The sequence below is a fragment of the Zeus faber genome, assembly GCF_960531495.2.
Source record: "Zeus faber genome assembly, chromosome: 1".
NCBI lineage: Eukaryota > Metazoa > Chordata > Actinopteri > Zeiformes > Zeidae > Zeus > Zeus faber.
The window spans coordinates 53,817,001-53,832,998 of NC_137193.1; the positions used below are offsets into that span (position 1 = coordinate 53,817,001).

At 41.2% G+C, this 15,998-nt stretch overlaps 1 protein-coding gene across 1 annotated transcript in view; it reads left to right on the forward strand.

Annotated features, from left to right (window-relative positions):
* reps2 (RALBP1 associated Eps domain containing 2) overlaps window positions 1-15,330 on the forward strand; it is a gene marked incomplete at its 5' end in the record, with an annotated part of 16,947 nt that extends 1,617 nt beyond the window's left edge. Inside the window, 19 exon segments of the mRNA XM_080001190.1 lie at window positions 2,993-3,116; window positions 3,940-4,121; window positions 4,488-4,596; window positions 5,013-5,122; window positions 5,905-6,046; window positions 6,143-6,206; window positions 7,185-7,353; window positions 7,471-7,524; window positions 7,692-7,770; window positions 7,925-7,999; window positions 8,501-8,549; window positions 8,656-8,792; window positions 9,211-9,272; window positions 9,634-9,723; window positions 12,192-12,278; window positions 12,742-12,861; window positions 12,863-12,870; window positions 13,271-13,373; window positions 15,043-15,330. Of these exon segments, the coding sequence (XP_079857316.1) occupies window positions 2,993-3,116; window positions 3,940-4,121; window positions 4,488-4,596; window positions 5,013-5,122; window positions 5,905-6,046; window positions 6,143-6,206; window positions 7,185-7,353; window positions 7,471-7,524; window positions 7,692-7,770; window positions 7,925-7,999; window positions 8,501-8,549; window positions 8,656-8,792; window positions 9,211-9,272; window positions 9,634-9,723; window positions 12,192-12,278; window positions 12,742-12,861; window positions 12,863-12,870; window positions 13,271-13,373; window positions 15,043-15,111 (1,833 nt within the window). The 3' untranslated portion in view covers window positions 15,112-15,330.
* Window positions 15,331-15,998: the final 668 nt, after the last annotated feature.

The following is a 15,998-nucleotide window of genomic DNA, read 5'->3' on the forward strand; positions in this document are numbered from 1 at the left end:
GCCCCTCGGAGCCCGGTTAGGCCCGGCCGCAGGATGCCTGCAGGACCGCTTCTGGACCCCGATCTGACTTCCAGGCCCTTCTTGTCTCACAGGATCAGAACAGCTGAATGACACCTTTGTTCCAGCTTAAAGATGTCGAGTCAGCGGTTGTGTGGGAACCGGAAACACTTATTTCTATTTTAATTGAAGTGTTACTGTGTCAGGCGGGATGAGTCAGGTTTTTTTGCGTTTCAACGTTTGTCTCTTAAATACAGAGGAGGTTTTGTTCCGAATATAAACGTCGGGTCTCTTTTATCAGAGCCCGGTCCTCCTGCCCGAAATCAAACTCACAAGGTTCTTTATCTTAGATAAGGCTGGGTTTCGACACCTGTTCTGCCTCTTCCAGATGCGTTTTTACGTTGGGTCTGTTGAAATGATCAGTATGTGTTTGGTGGATTTTTGCAAGGTTCGAGACGGCTTACGGGACTTTCGTGAAGAGTCAGTGTGTTTGGAGTTTCCGATAAGTCATTTCATAAATGCCCTTGGTGGATTTTGTGGAGATTCTTTGCCGTCAGAGAGCGGGAACGGCCTCGAATAAGACACGTACTGTGAGCAGAGGAAAAGTTTCCCAGTTAGAGAGCAGTGCCGATGGCAGTGTGCTCAGCATAACAGATGTGGCATTCCCCCCCCCCCCCGGGCTTGCTCTGTGTGCTTACATAGGCAGCTTTATCACTCTTTACCAGGAGTTCTGCAACCGAATCAATTCCTATGCTAATGACATGGTGTTGGAGTCTGGAGTAGACTTTTGGTCATGCTGTTATTGATCAACGCATTCTAAACTGCTGGCAGAGCAAAAAAAAAAAAAAAAAGCCATATAACCTAGCCTAAGCAATCCATTTACAGCTCGGAAGGAAGTTTAAAAGTTTTAGTCATCATCCTGCTTCATATTGTTCCATCTTCACATCATGGACTCTTTACAGGAGGCCTGTTCTTAACATGGTGCGGATTCAGGTTCAAGCCATTGTATTTACTTGTCACTGTGCACACATCCTTGCACAGTGACAACTTTGGTGGTATCTGAAGTTGGGATGTGTTGATAGATCCCGTGGAGGAACCAGTCTGAACAGGGTGTGGCCCCTGCAGGCGACACCGAGACCCATCCGATGACACAACCGATAAAGCCACGACACAATCTCTAGCAACACATCTTCAGATCCACACAAAAGATGCATCGGTGCCCGTTCGCGGCTTGTTTACCGCTTTGTTCAGTCAATCTGGAAAACTCTAAATTTGTCGGGTGGCACAGGAACAAGATTATTATTTCCTTTTTCGTCCGGTAGTATTAAATACCTCCAGGTGTTGGACGAAGTCATGTTTGGCAAAAAGAACGGATGTTTGGAAGCTAGTGACAAGCTTTATCTACAAGATTTATTTACAGTAGCAACTTTTTACGTTTTGGATGTAAAATGCCCCAAAAATAAGACATTTTTACAGCGATTTATCATCAGGAAAACAGTGGAACAGGACCTGCCCGGCACATCTGCGTTTCACTGTTTTATTCTCAAATAATCCCGATATTTCCTTTGTCCATTGACATGTGAGGCCAACTCTCCATCTTAGTGGACCTGGTCCACCTCTCACTGTACAATAGCTGTTTTTTTTTTTTAACACAATGCAGTTCATGCTGAACGAATCTGTCCGAAAAGGATAAGAGGAGCCTCCCCTCCCCCAAACCCCCACTAGCCCTTCCAGACAATAGGTATTAACAGTTTACCAGCGAGGGTTCCCACTGTACTCCCTGATATCTTCCTGCACTGTGTTCCATGCGCTGTTTTGAATTATTCGAACTTGTTTATTTAAGGGACGGACTACGCTGTCGGGTGAACCCTTTTAATCCTTTGTTGCCATAAAAGACATGGCTGTTTGTCTCTCTTGTAAAAGTTGTCCTGCCCTTTCCTAACTCAAGCTCTGTGGAGTGCCACCACTCCATGAAGGTCACTCATTTACATATACACACAGATTTATCTGTCACATGTCTGTTCTATAGAGCTTTCTTAAACAATAACAAGGGGGTTGTTTTCTGTCGTGTGGAAATGGCTCTTTCTCTGGATAATCGCTTGTATAATTTGTTGGATTACAATATAATCCCTAGCTTTGTCTTAATCAGAATTTTTGTGCACTGCGAACTTTGAAAAAAAACCAAAACATCGCTTACGTCACGAGGGACAAACAGGGCTGATCAGTGTTTAGAAAATGAGGCTCAGTCCGTTGGTTGCTGAAAAGGTTATCTAGCTCCAGATAACTATCGTATAATGAGATTTATAGTGGGGGAATTTCGGATCTTTTTTTGCTTTTCTAATGATGCAAAGAAATAACGAATAATTATAACTATTAATCATTATGCTGGGGACCCCTTGTAACCTCTCGAAGGACCCCAGATCCCATGTCGCCCCCACATAAGGGGCCCCTTTATATGCCTATCCCAAATACGCAATTGGTGATATTATAAGGTTCGGACAAAATTTCCTCAGGATTTAATTGTATTTGCGTGGCTTAATCTTCCCATATGACCATTATCTCCTTTCACATGGCCTCCTTATATTTCAGTGACACTTTTGTCCAAAGCAACTTGCACTTGTTCATACACCCATGGACGCAGCCATCAGGAGCAATTAGGGGTTAAGTGTCTTGCTTAAGGACACAACGGCAATCGGGGAAGCCGGGGATCCCACCAGCAACCTTCAGATAACTAGACGACCCTTTCCACCTCCTGAGCCACTGCTTATAGTTCATGCTCATTTTTTTTGTTTCACCTCAAACAAATGTTCTTGCTTCTTGCTTCCTGCTGCCTCGGATTCGAATACATCCCATACTTTAGTCAAAATGGCCGCCTTGCTAAAAAGGTCTCGTACGAGGCCTTCATGCGGTGATCGTTCTGTTCCAAGGCCTCAGCCATTGTTCGTTGCCCATATGTCGAAATAACTTTTTTTTCCTAATTTTTCGTGTCCGACAGATAACGGAGGTGTGCGGAGCCAAGCGGCTGGGTTACTTCGGAGCACCTCAGTTCTACGTGGCCCTCAAGCTGCTTGCCGCCGCCCAGTGCGGCCTGCCAATCTGCCTGGAGAACGTCAGCGCTAGTAAGTCTGAGGCGTCTTGCAAGTGCACCGGGGGATCACCAGCTTATCTCCACATGCCTGGATTTGGTCTAATCTGGACAAAAGGGGAGCAGCGTGAAACGGGCTAAGTGGGTTTGCCCTGATTACAAGCGCAGACAACTCAGTTACACTCTGTGCAATGATGAATATCTTTATTTTCCCTCCGTAGTTTAGAGTTGGGTGGGTGGTCTGAACAAGTAGCAATCCTGTTTCGGTTTTCACTTCACGGATCACAGGACGTTTCACTGATTCGTTGTTAACAACCTCATGCGGTAAACTTAGGTCATCAAACAGGAGATCGCTGGAGGGGATGTCAATCATCAGTGTGTGTGTGAGTGTGTGCGTGCGTGTGTGTGTGTGTGTGTAAGTGTGTAAGTGTGTGTGTGTGTGCGTGCGTGCGTGTGTGCCTGTGTGTGTGGGTGTGTGTGACAAGAAGGCAGCCGTAATCTGCAGTAATCTATCACCACCTAGAATCAGAAAAACATTCCAAATGAACAACAACTCAAAGTGAAAGCATTCAGATACTAGTCTTCTACATCTGCATTTAAAATGAGTGCATGAAATAAATAACAACTTTAAGTATACTCACAAAAAGCACAAATGGGTAGAAATACACTTTTAAGACACTATATTTGTATATTTATATATGAAATATTAATGTATATGAAGATATTATATTATATTATATATAATATATAAAAAATTAGTTTTAGTGTACAGTAGAAAAATTGACTTTTTTCCATTGGGTCGGCTTGTTGTCATTGTACATCTTTATTAATGCTCCTCATGTGGTGTTTTACCATAGATCTACCTCTACCCAGATTCGTGGGGCTGAAGAACGAGCCGGAGCTGCGGCTTTCGACGACGCTCCCTACAGGTTTGGACGCTCAGGGCCAGCAGGGCGGAGCCACTGCTGCCGTTTCCCAGCCCTGGACCCCGGGAGAGAGGAGCGCCTTCAGACACCCAGAGGGCCACATGGAGAAGAAGGTGAGTTTGTGCATTATATTGAAATATGTACAATATATTGGAATAACACTGATGTAGCACTGTTGACTGTATAATGATTTAGTAAGTACATAGAAATAACTCATACCTTATATACCTATACCACTCTCACTTTGTTTATTCTGTATATTTTTATATATTTGGCTTTGTGATCTGCATTTCTGGCTATTTCTGTATATTTGGCTATTTTTCATTTTATCGAATCATATATATATGGGGTTTTTTTCAGACCGCTAAGCTATTTTCTTAATACTAACTGTCTGCACCAAAATGCACCCGATCCTTACCATGACAAATTCCTCATATCTGAAAATGTACTGATTCTGATCCTGGTTTTGTTTGAAAAAGGAACCTCGGCCCCCACCACAGTCCCCAGGAAGCTCTCCGCCTTGTTCCCCATCGACGTACCACTCCTTCCCTTACGCCGTGCAGAGAAATGGGACGGACTCACAGATAGGTCAGGTTCATATGCCTCAATAGGAGAGAGTAAATTGTACATTTAAAGTTGAGAAAACCTATATATATATAGTTTTAGAATCATTGTTTTATAATCATTCATCCTATATATATTTATATATATATATATATATATATATATATATATACTTTATATGTATGTATGTATGAAAGTATGTATATATATATTTGACAATTTTAAGCATTTCTTTATGTCGATCCAATCACTAATCTCTATTTTTGTAGTGTAAATGTATACACCTGCTGTTTTCTGTCAGGGACAACAATCAGAGATCGTTTTTTTTTGCATTTCTCCCCGCTTAAGGCACAACGAAATGTGTTATTCTTTATTTTTCTTCCTATAGGACCTTAGAGTTTTTTTGTGATTTATTTATGTATTCTTTGTTCTTCCCTCAGCTCCTGAGAGCAAACATTCGACCCGACCCGTCGTTCAGCTGGAGCAGCCGCACTCCTCCCCCAGTAAATATGGGACCAAACAAATTCGGGAGCACTCTACTCTACCTCGAGTAAGTCACGTGATTTCTTTCCCCGTAATGACTTCATCCTTATGCCAGGCGTAGGTCACTCGGGTCCTCTGACCTACACCCTGACCTACTGTTTCGGGATTGTTCATTGTTCCTCGTGGTACAGACTGAAAACCAAAGGTGATCGATCTTTTGAAACTTTTCATCCGAAACTCTGAAGTCCCTCCCTCTGCACTTCACACTCTCTTATGTACTTATGTCACTACTATTTTATCTCTTATTTTATTGTGAAGCACCTCTGGACAGTGTCTAGATAGGCGCTATATAAATGAACTTACTTGCATACTTTACTTTACATTTTATTGTTTCATTGTTTTAATCATCCCTTCTTTTATTTGTGTTTTTATTCAGATTTTATTTCTTAGACAGTTAAACCATTAGTGAAGTTATGCTTTATCTATATAGCACCTTTCAAGAGAAATTTACAAAACAAGGTGCTTCACAAACATAGAAAAACATTGGATAATAAATGATACATTTAACATTTAACAAACTTAACATAACAACTAAAATTTGATGATAAATTATCAACTTTACATAAAATATAATAATTATAATAATAATAATAACAACAGCAATAATAACAATAATAATAGTAATAATAATATTAATAATAATAACAATGGGCTCAAAATGTGCACCTTAGAGATAAAAACATTTAAAAAAGGTAAAAATAAAAACAGATTCATTAGAAAAGTCTCTTTTAAATTTATAGATGTCAGTGCACGAGCTTGAGTCCTTTTTAATTCATGTGATTGCTCCAGGTGCTCTCAGCCGAGCGGCTGGACAGGCAGGGCGTGGCGGACCACCCTGACGACGACCCCTGGAGGATCACAGAGGAACAGCGGGACTACTACACCAAGCAGTTCAGGACCCTGCAGCCTGATCTGGGGGCTCTCATACTCGGTAAACCCCCCCCCCCCAAAAAAAAAACATTCAGACTTGTTTTGCACCGAAGTTACAGACGATATGTATTTAATGACGAGTTCAACTCTTTTCTAGGAACCGTGGCGAAGAACTTTTTCACCAAATCCAAACTGCCAATACCAGAACTTTCTCATATCTGGTGAGTGCCGAGTCATCACGCTGCGTGTCCTTCCTTTTCTCCTTTCAGTCTGGGTCCACGTCACACCGTGACACTGCAGACTTTCTCGCATCCGTAAATGATAGCTCACCTTTTTTTTTCTATTATTATTCCACACAAGGAACACGATACAGCGAAGGACAAAATGAAGGGTGAAATGATGAAACGTTTCCATGTTAACAATGAACAGGACAAGACAGGAGCAGACAAACAAAAACACACTGGATGTTCCTGTGAGAATGGGATTAGTATGCGGGTGTTGAATTTGAGATTGAATTGAACAGGGAGGAATCAGCTTTTTACGCTGTTTACTATGAGCTACAGGCATCTTCACAACAGATCAAATTGTTTTTTCAGTGTCAAGTCAGGACATTGAGACTGTGTTTTGTGGATCATTTGGTTCTGTTATTCCAAATCAGTGAAAAAACCTTTTTGGAAACGGTTGAAAATATTGGAACTTTCAGCTTCCTCACCTAGTGCTGCAATGATGACATACTGAGGATGAGGATCTCAGAGAATTTAAAATCAACATGTTACAGGTGATGTGTTTGTTTTAGGATATAGAATTTGAAATAGAAAAACATCTTATTTCAGTGCTAATATCACACTGTTTTTACTATTTTGAGAATATTCAGCTAATGCGATATGCTATTTATAGACATATTGACCCTGACACTCACAATGATATAACTCAAGGTTTTTATTATTAATTTATTCATTTTTACAGTTTTTATTTCGTTAAATTGTATAGAAAATATTGTCGGCAATATTTACAAGGTATTTTTAAATTCCTCTTCCAATTACACAAATATTGTGTATGAATGTATATATATATAGCGCAAGTGTATACTAATTATTAGTTTAGCCATAACAATAGAGCCCTATTGGAAGTTTTGGAGGTACATCATTATATATTATATTATATAATTTCATTTCCTTCCGCTTTCATTTTTTTTACAGGGAATTGAGTGACGTTGACAGAGACGGAGCTCTCACCTTTTCAGAGTTCTGCACGGCCTTTCACCTCATCGTCGCACGTAAGAATGGCTTCTCGCTGCCTGAGAGCCTTCCAGCGAGCCTGCAGCCCGGCTTTCTGGAGCAGGAGGCCGACACGCCCGACACCCCTGAAGTAAGATACAGCAACGAACCCTGGGATGCAAAAGACTTGTGTATATACATTATAAAATACATTTCTTGCCGTTACTTTTCTTTTTCATCACAAACTTCTTTATATTGACTTCTTTAGAGCACAGAGCCCCTCATTGTGTTTGAGGATGCTGAACCGAGATCCAGGCGCCAGGTAAGCAGACACTTCCTCCTTGAGACTGTAGGGGGCGCAAACAAGCTGTGAATGTGTCTTATTTGAGTTTGTACAAATGCATACAGGTAATAATACATTTTTTGAGATATGCGCTTTGTATAGTCTGAAAGTTAATGTTCATTTTAAAATGTTTTTTATTTTTTTAGGATAGGAGTATTGTGGAAAGGCTGAATCCAGCCTTGCACACGTCACCACAGGAATTAAAAGCAGAATCCTCTAAGCAAGGTATTCGCACCCACCCTATGACCTTTTTCGATTTCAGCAATGTCAATATCCAGATGTTAATGTCTCCCTTGCATGGCATTTGTTTAAGTGACACAAAGTATAATTGTGCATCAGGGAATCTATAAATGCAGTTGTCAATTTGATAATGTTGCAGACTTTAGTTTAAAGAAGGACGTAGCATCTCAAGACAAATACACTCTACAAGGCGGTGCTGCTGAGCGGAGGCCAGGTAGTACCAAACCTACTTATTACATATACAAATACACTTTACATGCAAATGACAGTTTTACTTCTCTTAATGTCAAATGTCAAAAAAATGCTTGAAAAATTTTGGATACTACTGATTCTTGGCATGTGTAAAATGTGTTTGGCAAATAAAGTGATTATTCTACTTTCTTCTGCTTTTCCCCCCTATAACTCCTTTCATGAGCATTTTCCAAATTTGATATTGTGTTTCTTATAATGAAAACACAAATATTTTCACGTTGGGTCTATGAATTTGTTATATCACTATTTGACGATCTTCAAAATATGTCCAAATGGATCAAGGGAACAAGCTGTCATGAGTTTTGGGAATGGCTGAAGTGGTACTCTACAGTTCATTAATATTCTGGTTATTTTAAACTTTTATGGGGCGTACGGCAGTGTCCAGTTCCACTTTGAAGTCATGGCTTCTCATTTAGTAAAACTCAGCAAAGTCTAAAAGTGAATCCCTTGTTACTCTTCACAGAACCACCCCTCGACCTGGACCCAACCATGAAGACCAGAACTCGGCCCAGGTAACCGCCATCTTCCTGTTATTTTTGGAAGAAATACCTATACTGATATTGTATACATGACTTCCCTTTTCCCTTCCATTGTCCCAAAACGCCACCGGAACGTCAGGTCTTACTCCAGCACCTCCATCGATGACGCCATGAAGAAGGCGGAGGAGCCGCCCACTCCTCCACCCCGTCCTCAGAAGAGCCACTCCCGGGCCTCGTCCCTGGACCTCAACAAGCTGTTCCAGCAGGGAGCTCCAGGTGGGATCTCCTCCTCCTCCTCCTGCCCCTCCTCCTCACCCTCATCATCATCATCATCACACCCGTAAAAACCATCACACCATACTGGATTTCCTCCGTGGTCTCATTTTGAAAGCTTTTGTTAACGCAAAGAATGACAACCGCCCGGAGCTGCGGAACATTTTGCAGCAAAACTTATTGGATTTTGTTGACGCGGGTTCTCCTTTTCTGTGTGTGACAATGGGGGGAACTGGAGAAGGTTGCGTTCCATTGTTCACTTTATTTACGGCGAGAGGTTCACATGCGGATGGAAGAACAAACAAAACAATAGTTTTTGATATTCACTAAATATGAAATATCAGTTCAGAATAAACACCAGTGGTGTGTACCCATTACCCCTGTTTGCTCGACGCTTAGTGAAGTCGTTCCTGTTTGTCAGGGGTGAAAAGTGGATGGCTGCCCCCTCCGCCAGCGCTGCCCCCCCGCCCGCCCACCACACAGGTGGGTCTCATTTGACATCTTAAATGATATGCCAGTGTCTTATTTCACTACAATTCTTATATATTCTCAGTTTACAGGGGTTCTTTTTTCTATTTTCTTTTTTCTATTTTATAATCTATCCATCTATCTATCTTTCTATCTTTCTATCTATCTATCTATCTATCTGTCTATCTATCTATCTATCTATCTATCTATCTATCTATCTATCTATCTATCTATCTATCTATCTATCTATCTATCTATCTATCTATCTATCTATCTATCTATCTATCTATCTATCCATCTATCTAGATTCATAAGCTGTTAGGTGGAGAAAAATCTTGGAGTTTAGTTTTGTCATCTGTCATCCTCTCCATGCCAGGTCCCTTGCTTCCTCGGCACTCCGGAAAAAACGACTCCGAAAAAACTGCAGCAGCCGAACTTTGCCGACTTCAGTCGCTTTCGAGAAGAGGTGATTCGCGAGGTTTAAGCCCCTGATCATAAAGCTGCTTGTTTTGGTCTTTTATTTGAACAGTTGCACGCAACACTCCACCTCAAGTTTCAAATGCGTTTTTCGCTCTGCTGTTTCGCAGCTCTCATCTGAAGCGTTAGATCATAAATATAGCATCCAGGGTTTGTTAAGTGCTGGAATCCTGATTCCATGAAAAAAGAATATAACAATGAACTGTCGTGTGAGCTGAAGGGAAATGCCTATATATATATATATATATATAGGCATTTCCCTTCAGCTCACACGACAGTATATATATATATATATATATATATATACACACACACACACACACTGTTAGAATTTAGGTTTTGCTGGGTACTTTTATTTGCTTTCTGAGACATTCACTCCATATGTTTCCTATAAGGAAACATATGGAGGATACTTTGGGACATAGTTTAAGAGAGGTTGGTTGCCAGGCCGTGAAACATCAGGAATCTAAATGGCACCAACCCTCTGGCTCCCGTTCGACCCTTGAGAGGGATCAAATGCAGTTAGTTTGAAGGTCAGAGGGAAACCTCGGCTCCTAATATATAGACTATAGACTTACCCAACCCGTACCCTAAGTCTTAAATTTCTAACTCCTCTCTTGAGAAAAAATCTGCGCCGTACCGTAGTGAATGCAAACCTTGACACAAGTTCTTCTTACGGGATGCTACTCTTATAATTCAGCTTGTGTGTATTTCTAGCCCAAGGGAGACAAGCTGGAACTGATACTCCCTGTCAGTGAACCAGTCTAGTGGGGAATTAACTCTCGTTATAGTTTAAAATAGCTTCTGTAGCCGTGATTTCTGTCTCTCTGGTATTCAGGGTTCGTATTTCTGAACCCGGCTTTCACACGGACCCGTTACTCTGAATTTAAATGTGCCATTTTTTTTTACCAAAGTATACAGTTATATACGGTTACAGTTTATGTGCAGGTTGTAAACAAGCGTTTCACATGCGAATCGGCCCTCTTACGTTTGACCGGAGCGTAAAGTGCTCTCCCAGCCCCGCGCCTTTAGAGATGTAATCTGTGATACTGCGATCCTGTGAGTGGTGGTGAATGAGAATGAAAACTGTAGAGCGGCTGGTGAGATGCTCTGGGATTGGAGCCAAAGGGAGAGCAGCAGCAGCTGCACCCAAAGCTCCACTCCCTCTTCTTCTGAGCGCTGCAGAACCAACTACCTGACCACCACGCCACCTGAACACAGCATGCGGCCCTCTCGTGGCACATCAAGAAAGTCCAAAAAATTTTGGGTCAAGCTGCTGAGAAAATCTTTCAACTCTGTTAAAACAACATGGCAATAGATGTGGCCATGGTTCTGTCTTTATTTCTCCTCCACCTTTTTCTCGATAAGATTTATTATTGTTATTATTATATACTGGCTTTATTCCCTTTTAGCATTAACCACAAGAAAGTAACGATCAGCATAGTCTGAATTCATTATTATTATTATCAACTACTATGCAGTCCTAGTCCTGAATTTCTATGAGATTCAAGTATTGAATAATTTTAGTCCAGATTTGATAGATTGAAAATTATTGTAATGCCCCTCAGGAAACCCATACATTAAAAAAGATCTAGACTGCAGTCGTAAACGAATGTGTTTGTGCGTGCCTGCCAGCGAGGTGCATAGCTCAGCGAAAGAGGTTTTGTTTTACATTTCTGATGCACAATTTACAGCATCATCACATCTCTGTTAAAACCATCAGTAAAACCAAGGCATTTCGAATGCCACCACAAGGGAGACGGGCAGGGCTTCAAAACGATTGGCTCAACGTTTTGTATATATATATATATATATATATATATACAGTATTCCTAACATATGGGAAAAATTGGTCTGCAGTAAACTTGTCATTAGTTCTTACTTCTAAAAAAAAAAAATCTTTCTCAATTGTGTGGAATTCTCCAAGTCGTGGATCAAGTATTCACAGCCCCGAAGGGAATTCTATGGGTGGTGTTTGCCAGATTACTTTTTTATAACTGTATAAGGACCTGAACCTAAAGTGTAGTGAATGAGCCAAACAGTCTTTAGGCATTTCTGCTTCATTAGCCTCTGGAGAACTAAAGCAGGTGTTTTAATATTGTCTAGCATTTCTATGAGCGAGGAGATGCAATAAAAAGCAGGTTAATCCATCACAGCCGCCCCCGAGCAGGCGGGACACCGTTACTCATAAGCACTACATCACGCTCCGTTTCGGGGAAGATGCTGATTTATCCACGGTTACCTGAGCTACTTTTCATCCTGCCCCGTCAGCGGCCGCTCCGTTGCCATTTTCCCTCCATAGCTATCAGACAATGTTCATTCTCGTGTTAGCCGTTATTCTTTAATATTCACAGTCCTTCGGTGTCGAAAAAAGGAGAGAGGAAGCGGCGGTGACCTTTTGCCGTTACTTGTATATTGTAATACCTTCTCGTATTTTTGCTCGTGTCCGTGTTGAAGGAGGAGAGTGATGTAATCCATGGAAAGCTGAGTCTGCTGAACAGAGACAGGCCGAGCACCGCGGAGCCGACAAACACTGCAAAACAGGTCTATTGCTCCCACCTCCTATCCCTCTCACCCCTCCTGCCTCCTACCAATTTAGCTGAAAAGACATGACAGAAGACACATGACATACTGTATACTGTATATTTATGCTGACCCTCTCTCCACCCCGAGTGCCCCGTCCACCATGGGCCCTGCTCTGGCCCTATAGGTCACATTTACTAACAGTTATTGCTCACTTCATTGTATTCAATTTTAATGTAAATTGTATTTCCAAAAATCTGAAAAACTAGGTATTTCATCAGCTATTTTGTGGAAAATCTCTTCCAGGCCCTGCAACCCCCCTGTATTGTCAGGACACACTCCTGAGTCTTACCGCCCTAGTTATGGGAAACACTGTACATCTGCCGGAAATGATGAAACATTGTGGTGTGATATATGATGCGGCGCCCCTGTGTTACAACTGTGTTTTGAATCGTTTCTCTCTCGCCCTTTCACCCTCCCTTAGGACAAGATTGGAGTCTCCCAAAGCCGAGCTCCCCAGAAGCCAGTTCGTAGGAAATACCACCCGGACCCTCAGAACCCGGAGACCACTCCTCCTCCTCCCACCGCCCCGGCTAAACCTGCTCCAAAGTCAGTGATCGACACACACAACGTATTTCATTTAGACTTTCACCCGGATACGTCCAGTGCAACCCAATCCCGATTGTAATGTTGATTGAAATTGAAAAAAATCATCATAATTAGAAATATTATCTGACCAATAGCGGCAATCGGGACAGTGATATTTCTTTGTTAGTTCAAAAGATAAAGAAAACCTTTAATATAAAGTAATCCAGCACAGTTTTCAACACACCCTAGCTACCATAGGTCAGCACAACTTAAAGATGTCAAAGAAGAAATATTTCTGATGAAGAATGTTCAGTGACTGGGCAAAAAAAAAAAAAGAAAAGCTATATTGATGATGGCAAATGATTGAAATAGATATCTACTACATTTCAAATCACGGTTAATATTTTGATGGACTGCTCTTTCAGGCTGTCTAGGCAGAAGAGAGAGATCCAGATGGCGATCCGTAAGAACCGAGAGGCCAACGCGGTGTTGACCCGTCTGAACAGCGAGCTCCAGCAGCAGCTAAAGGTCGGTGCCACACCATCTGTCTCTGAGAACGGAGCGGATTCTCTGTTAAAGGCCTCGATACGAGCCATCTCAAAGAACTTTCCCCATTCACAGATTCTCACCTATTTGGAATTTTCTCTCTCCGGCACGAACAAAGTTTGATTTTTTTGTCTACTCTACTGTCCATTTCATCACCCTGAAGAAATGTTGACTTTGAATTAACTTAATAATGTATAAACATTGCATTCAACAATGGGTTTTTTTTTTTCTACAACTATACGAAAGAATAGTCACGTTAATGCTTTAATAACAAACCTGTTTGGTAAGTGGATGATATTGCGTCAGAAGTAAACTTTTTACCAATTCTCACCTGATTATGACAATAGATGGCCTCACTATTCCAAAATTGCCCAAAATACCTTGACTGTCTGGTCGCTGAGCCATCACTCATGGCTGAACTAATGCCACCGATCGGCTTGTTTAGCTTTGGGATCTCCCGGTGACACACTCCCTTTTGGAACACATGCTGCATGTCTGTCATTCCCATTGTAAATGAGCCAGTAGTGAAACCTTCATCCCCGCATGCCAAAGTGTTTTTATAGCTTCAATACAACGCGGCCTGAAGACTGAATACGGGGATCGGGTCCAAGAATACACAGCCCATTCAGGGCCATTCACATTAAATATCGCACCGTCTCACTGGCCAGCGCAGCTTTTAAGGAACATATAATGAATGTTGTCAGACAGTTTCTACAAATTAGTCTTGGCCCGAGTTTAGTTTTCGCCGCGATCCGGTCGGTTCCCTTTCAACATCGCCGGAATTTTTCGAGAGAAAGGCTTTGGATTCTTTATTTAGATCCGTGCCCCGTCGAAATACCAAGCAGCTCGTGGCATTCACATCTGTCTTCTTCAAAATAGAGCGTGGGGCCAGCTGAGCGGCCACGCTGACTTGTGAAGGGAGTTGGGGAGAAGGGGAAATGGAGAGGAAACGCTTACTCCTCCTAAACATTTGCTTTTAATATTTACTAGTGTTTACATCCATTTATAAAATGTGATTTTCCTAATGTTAAAACAAATGTATACATGTACAAATCTATCCTTAACTTCTACCCCATTACTTATAAGGTACTCACTGTCAGACGGTTCTTTTTTACATAGACACTTGTCTACACAATGTGATATTTCTAAAACAAAACAAAAGCACAAATCTTAATATTCATAGCAAAGAAAAAAAATTGAAGTAGAGGAGAAAATGTATCTAATTGTCAAATCCCAAGTTATCCAGTTTGTATCTTCCATAAACCTGACACATTATGGTTCATCTCACTCTGCAGGATAAAGTTAATTCACTTTATCCACTTTAAATCAATTTTATTGCATACTTGTAATTAGCAGGTATATTTCACAGTCATTTTTATTTGTACCCACATAACAACCTGTTTGGTCATAAAGAGGGAGCTGTGAAATGTGTGAGAACTAAGAATAATAATAAGTATAGGGAATATAAAATGCGTACAATGCGTGAAATAATCTATGGACGGTTCAGAGTTATTTGTATCTAAAGTTTATTCCGTAACAAAAATTGTTTCTGTGTTTGGTTGGTAAGTATAAAATAAAAAAATATCTTAGCTACATAACCCTGAGGGGGGGGGGGGGGTGTTCAGTGCTCATTCAGATCTTTGGCCCCCAGGTGGTCCACCAGGACAGGATCTCTCTGGAGTCTCAGCTCGATGTCCTGCGGCCCCTCGCTTCCACGTGACTCGGACCAGAAACTGCTCCGTCTTCCCAGCTCATCGCCCAAAAGCTTGACTGTAAGAGAATGTCCCTCGGACAGCAGAACCACTGGTAAAAGGCACAGAAAGTGTCAACCAGTGTCTTCCGTTTTGAATGGGAAATACATGTGTATAAGGGCTGAAAAACATAAAAGCATTGCTGTGTCGTAGACGCACTCAGCTACATGTAGCCTGCTGAACTCATCTGTGGACAGTCCAGAGTTGTACAGTTTATTTGTGTATAAAGTTTATTCCATAAATAAAATCGTTTCTGTATTTGGTTGTTTCTATCTTCATAAAACATAAATTATATTTTGCATGGGGAAATCACTTTAATCATTGTACATGCAAAGAAAAGTGTGTAAATCGCATTTATTTTTTCTGCTATAATTTTCATTTTCAACTAATTCAATTTTCAAGAGTACAAAAATGGCCGTGAGCTTAGTACATGTTGGAATTCACTCATTTGGGGAATTCCAAAATACAGGGTCATAATCACACCATTGCAGATCAAGAAATTGGTACTACTGATGAATGTACAGTAGTATTTCACAGAATTGTGTCATAGGGAAAAAAAAATGTAAATGTTGTTTTTGTGCGTCCGGGTGAGATGTTTGTGAGTTAAAAAAAAATCGTATGAAACTGTATGTTTCCTGCATGCTCCTACAAAAAGACAGTTGCCGAATGATTGGGTCAGACTGACCGTGAGGACACTGAATGTTATTGCTTTTGAAAGTGCTTGGGTAAGAAGTATCCCGATTTTGATTGAAGCTCCGCTTGCTCTCCCCCAGACCATTATCAATTTAAAAAAACGCTCGAAAAAATATCTCATTCTGTTTGGTGTGCATCATGTTCTCGGTCATGTTTGAAAATG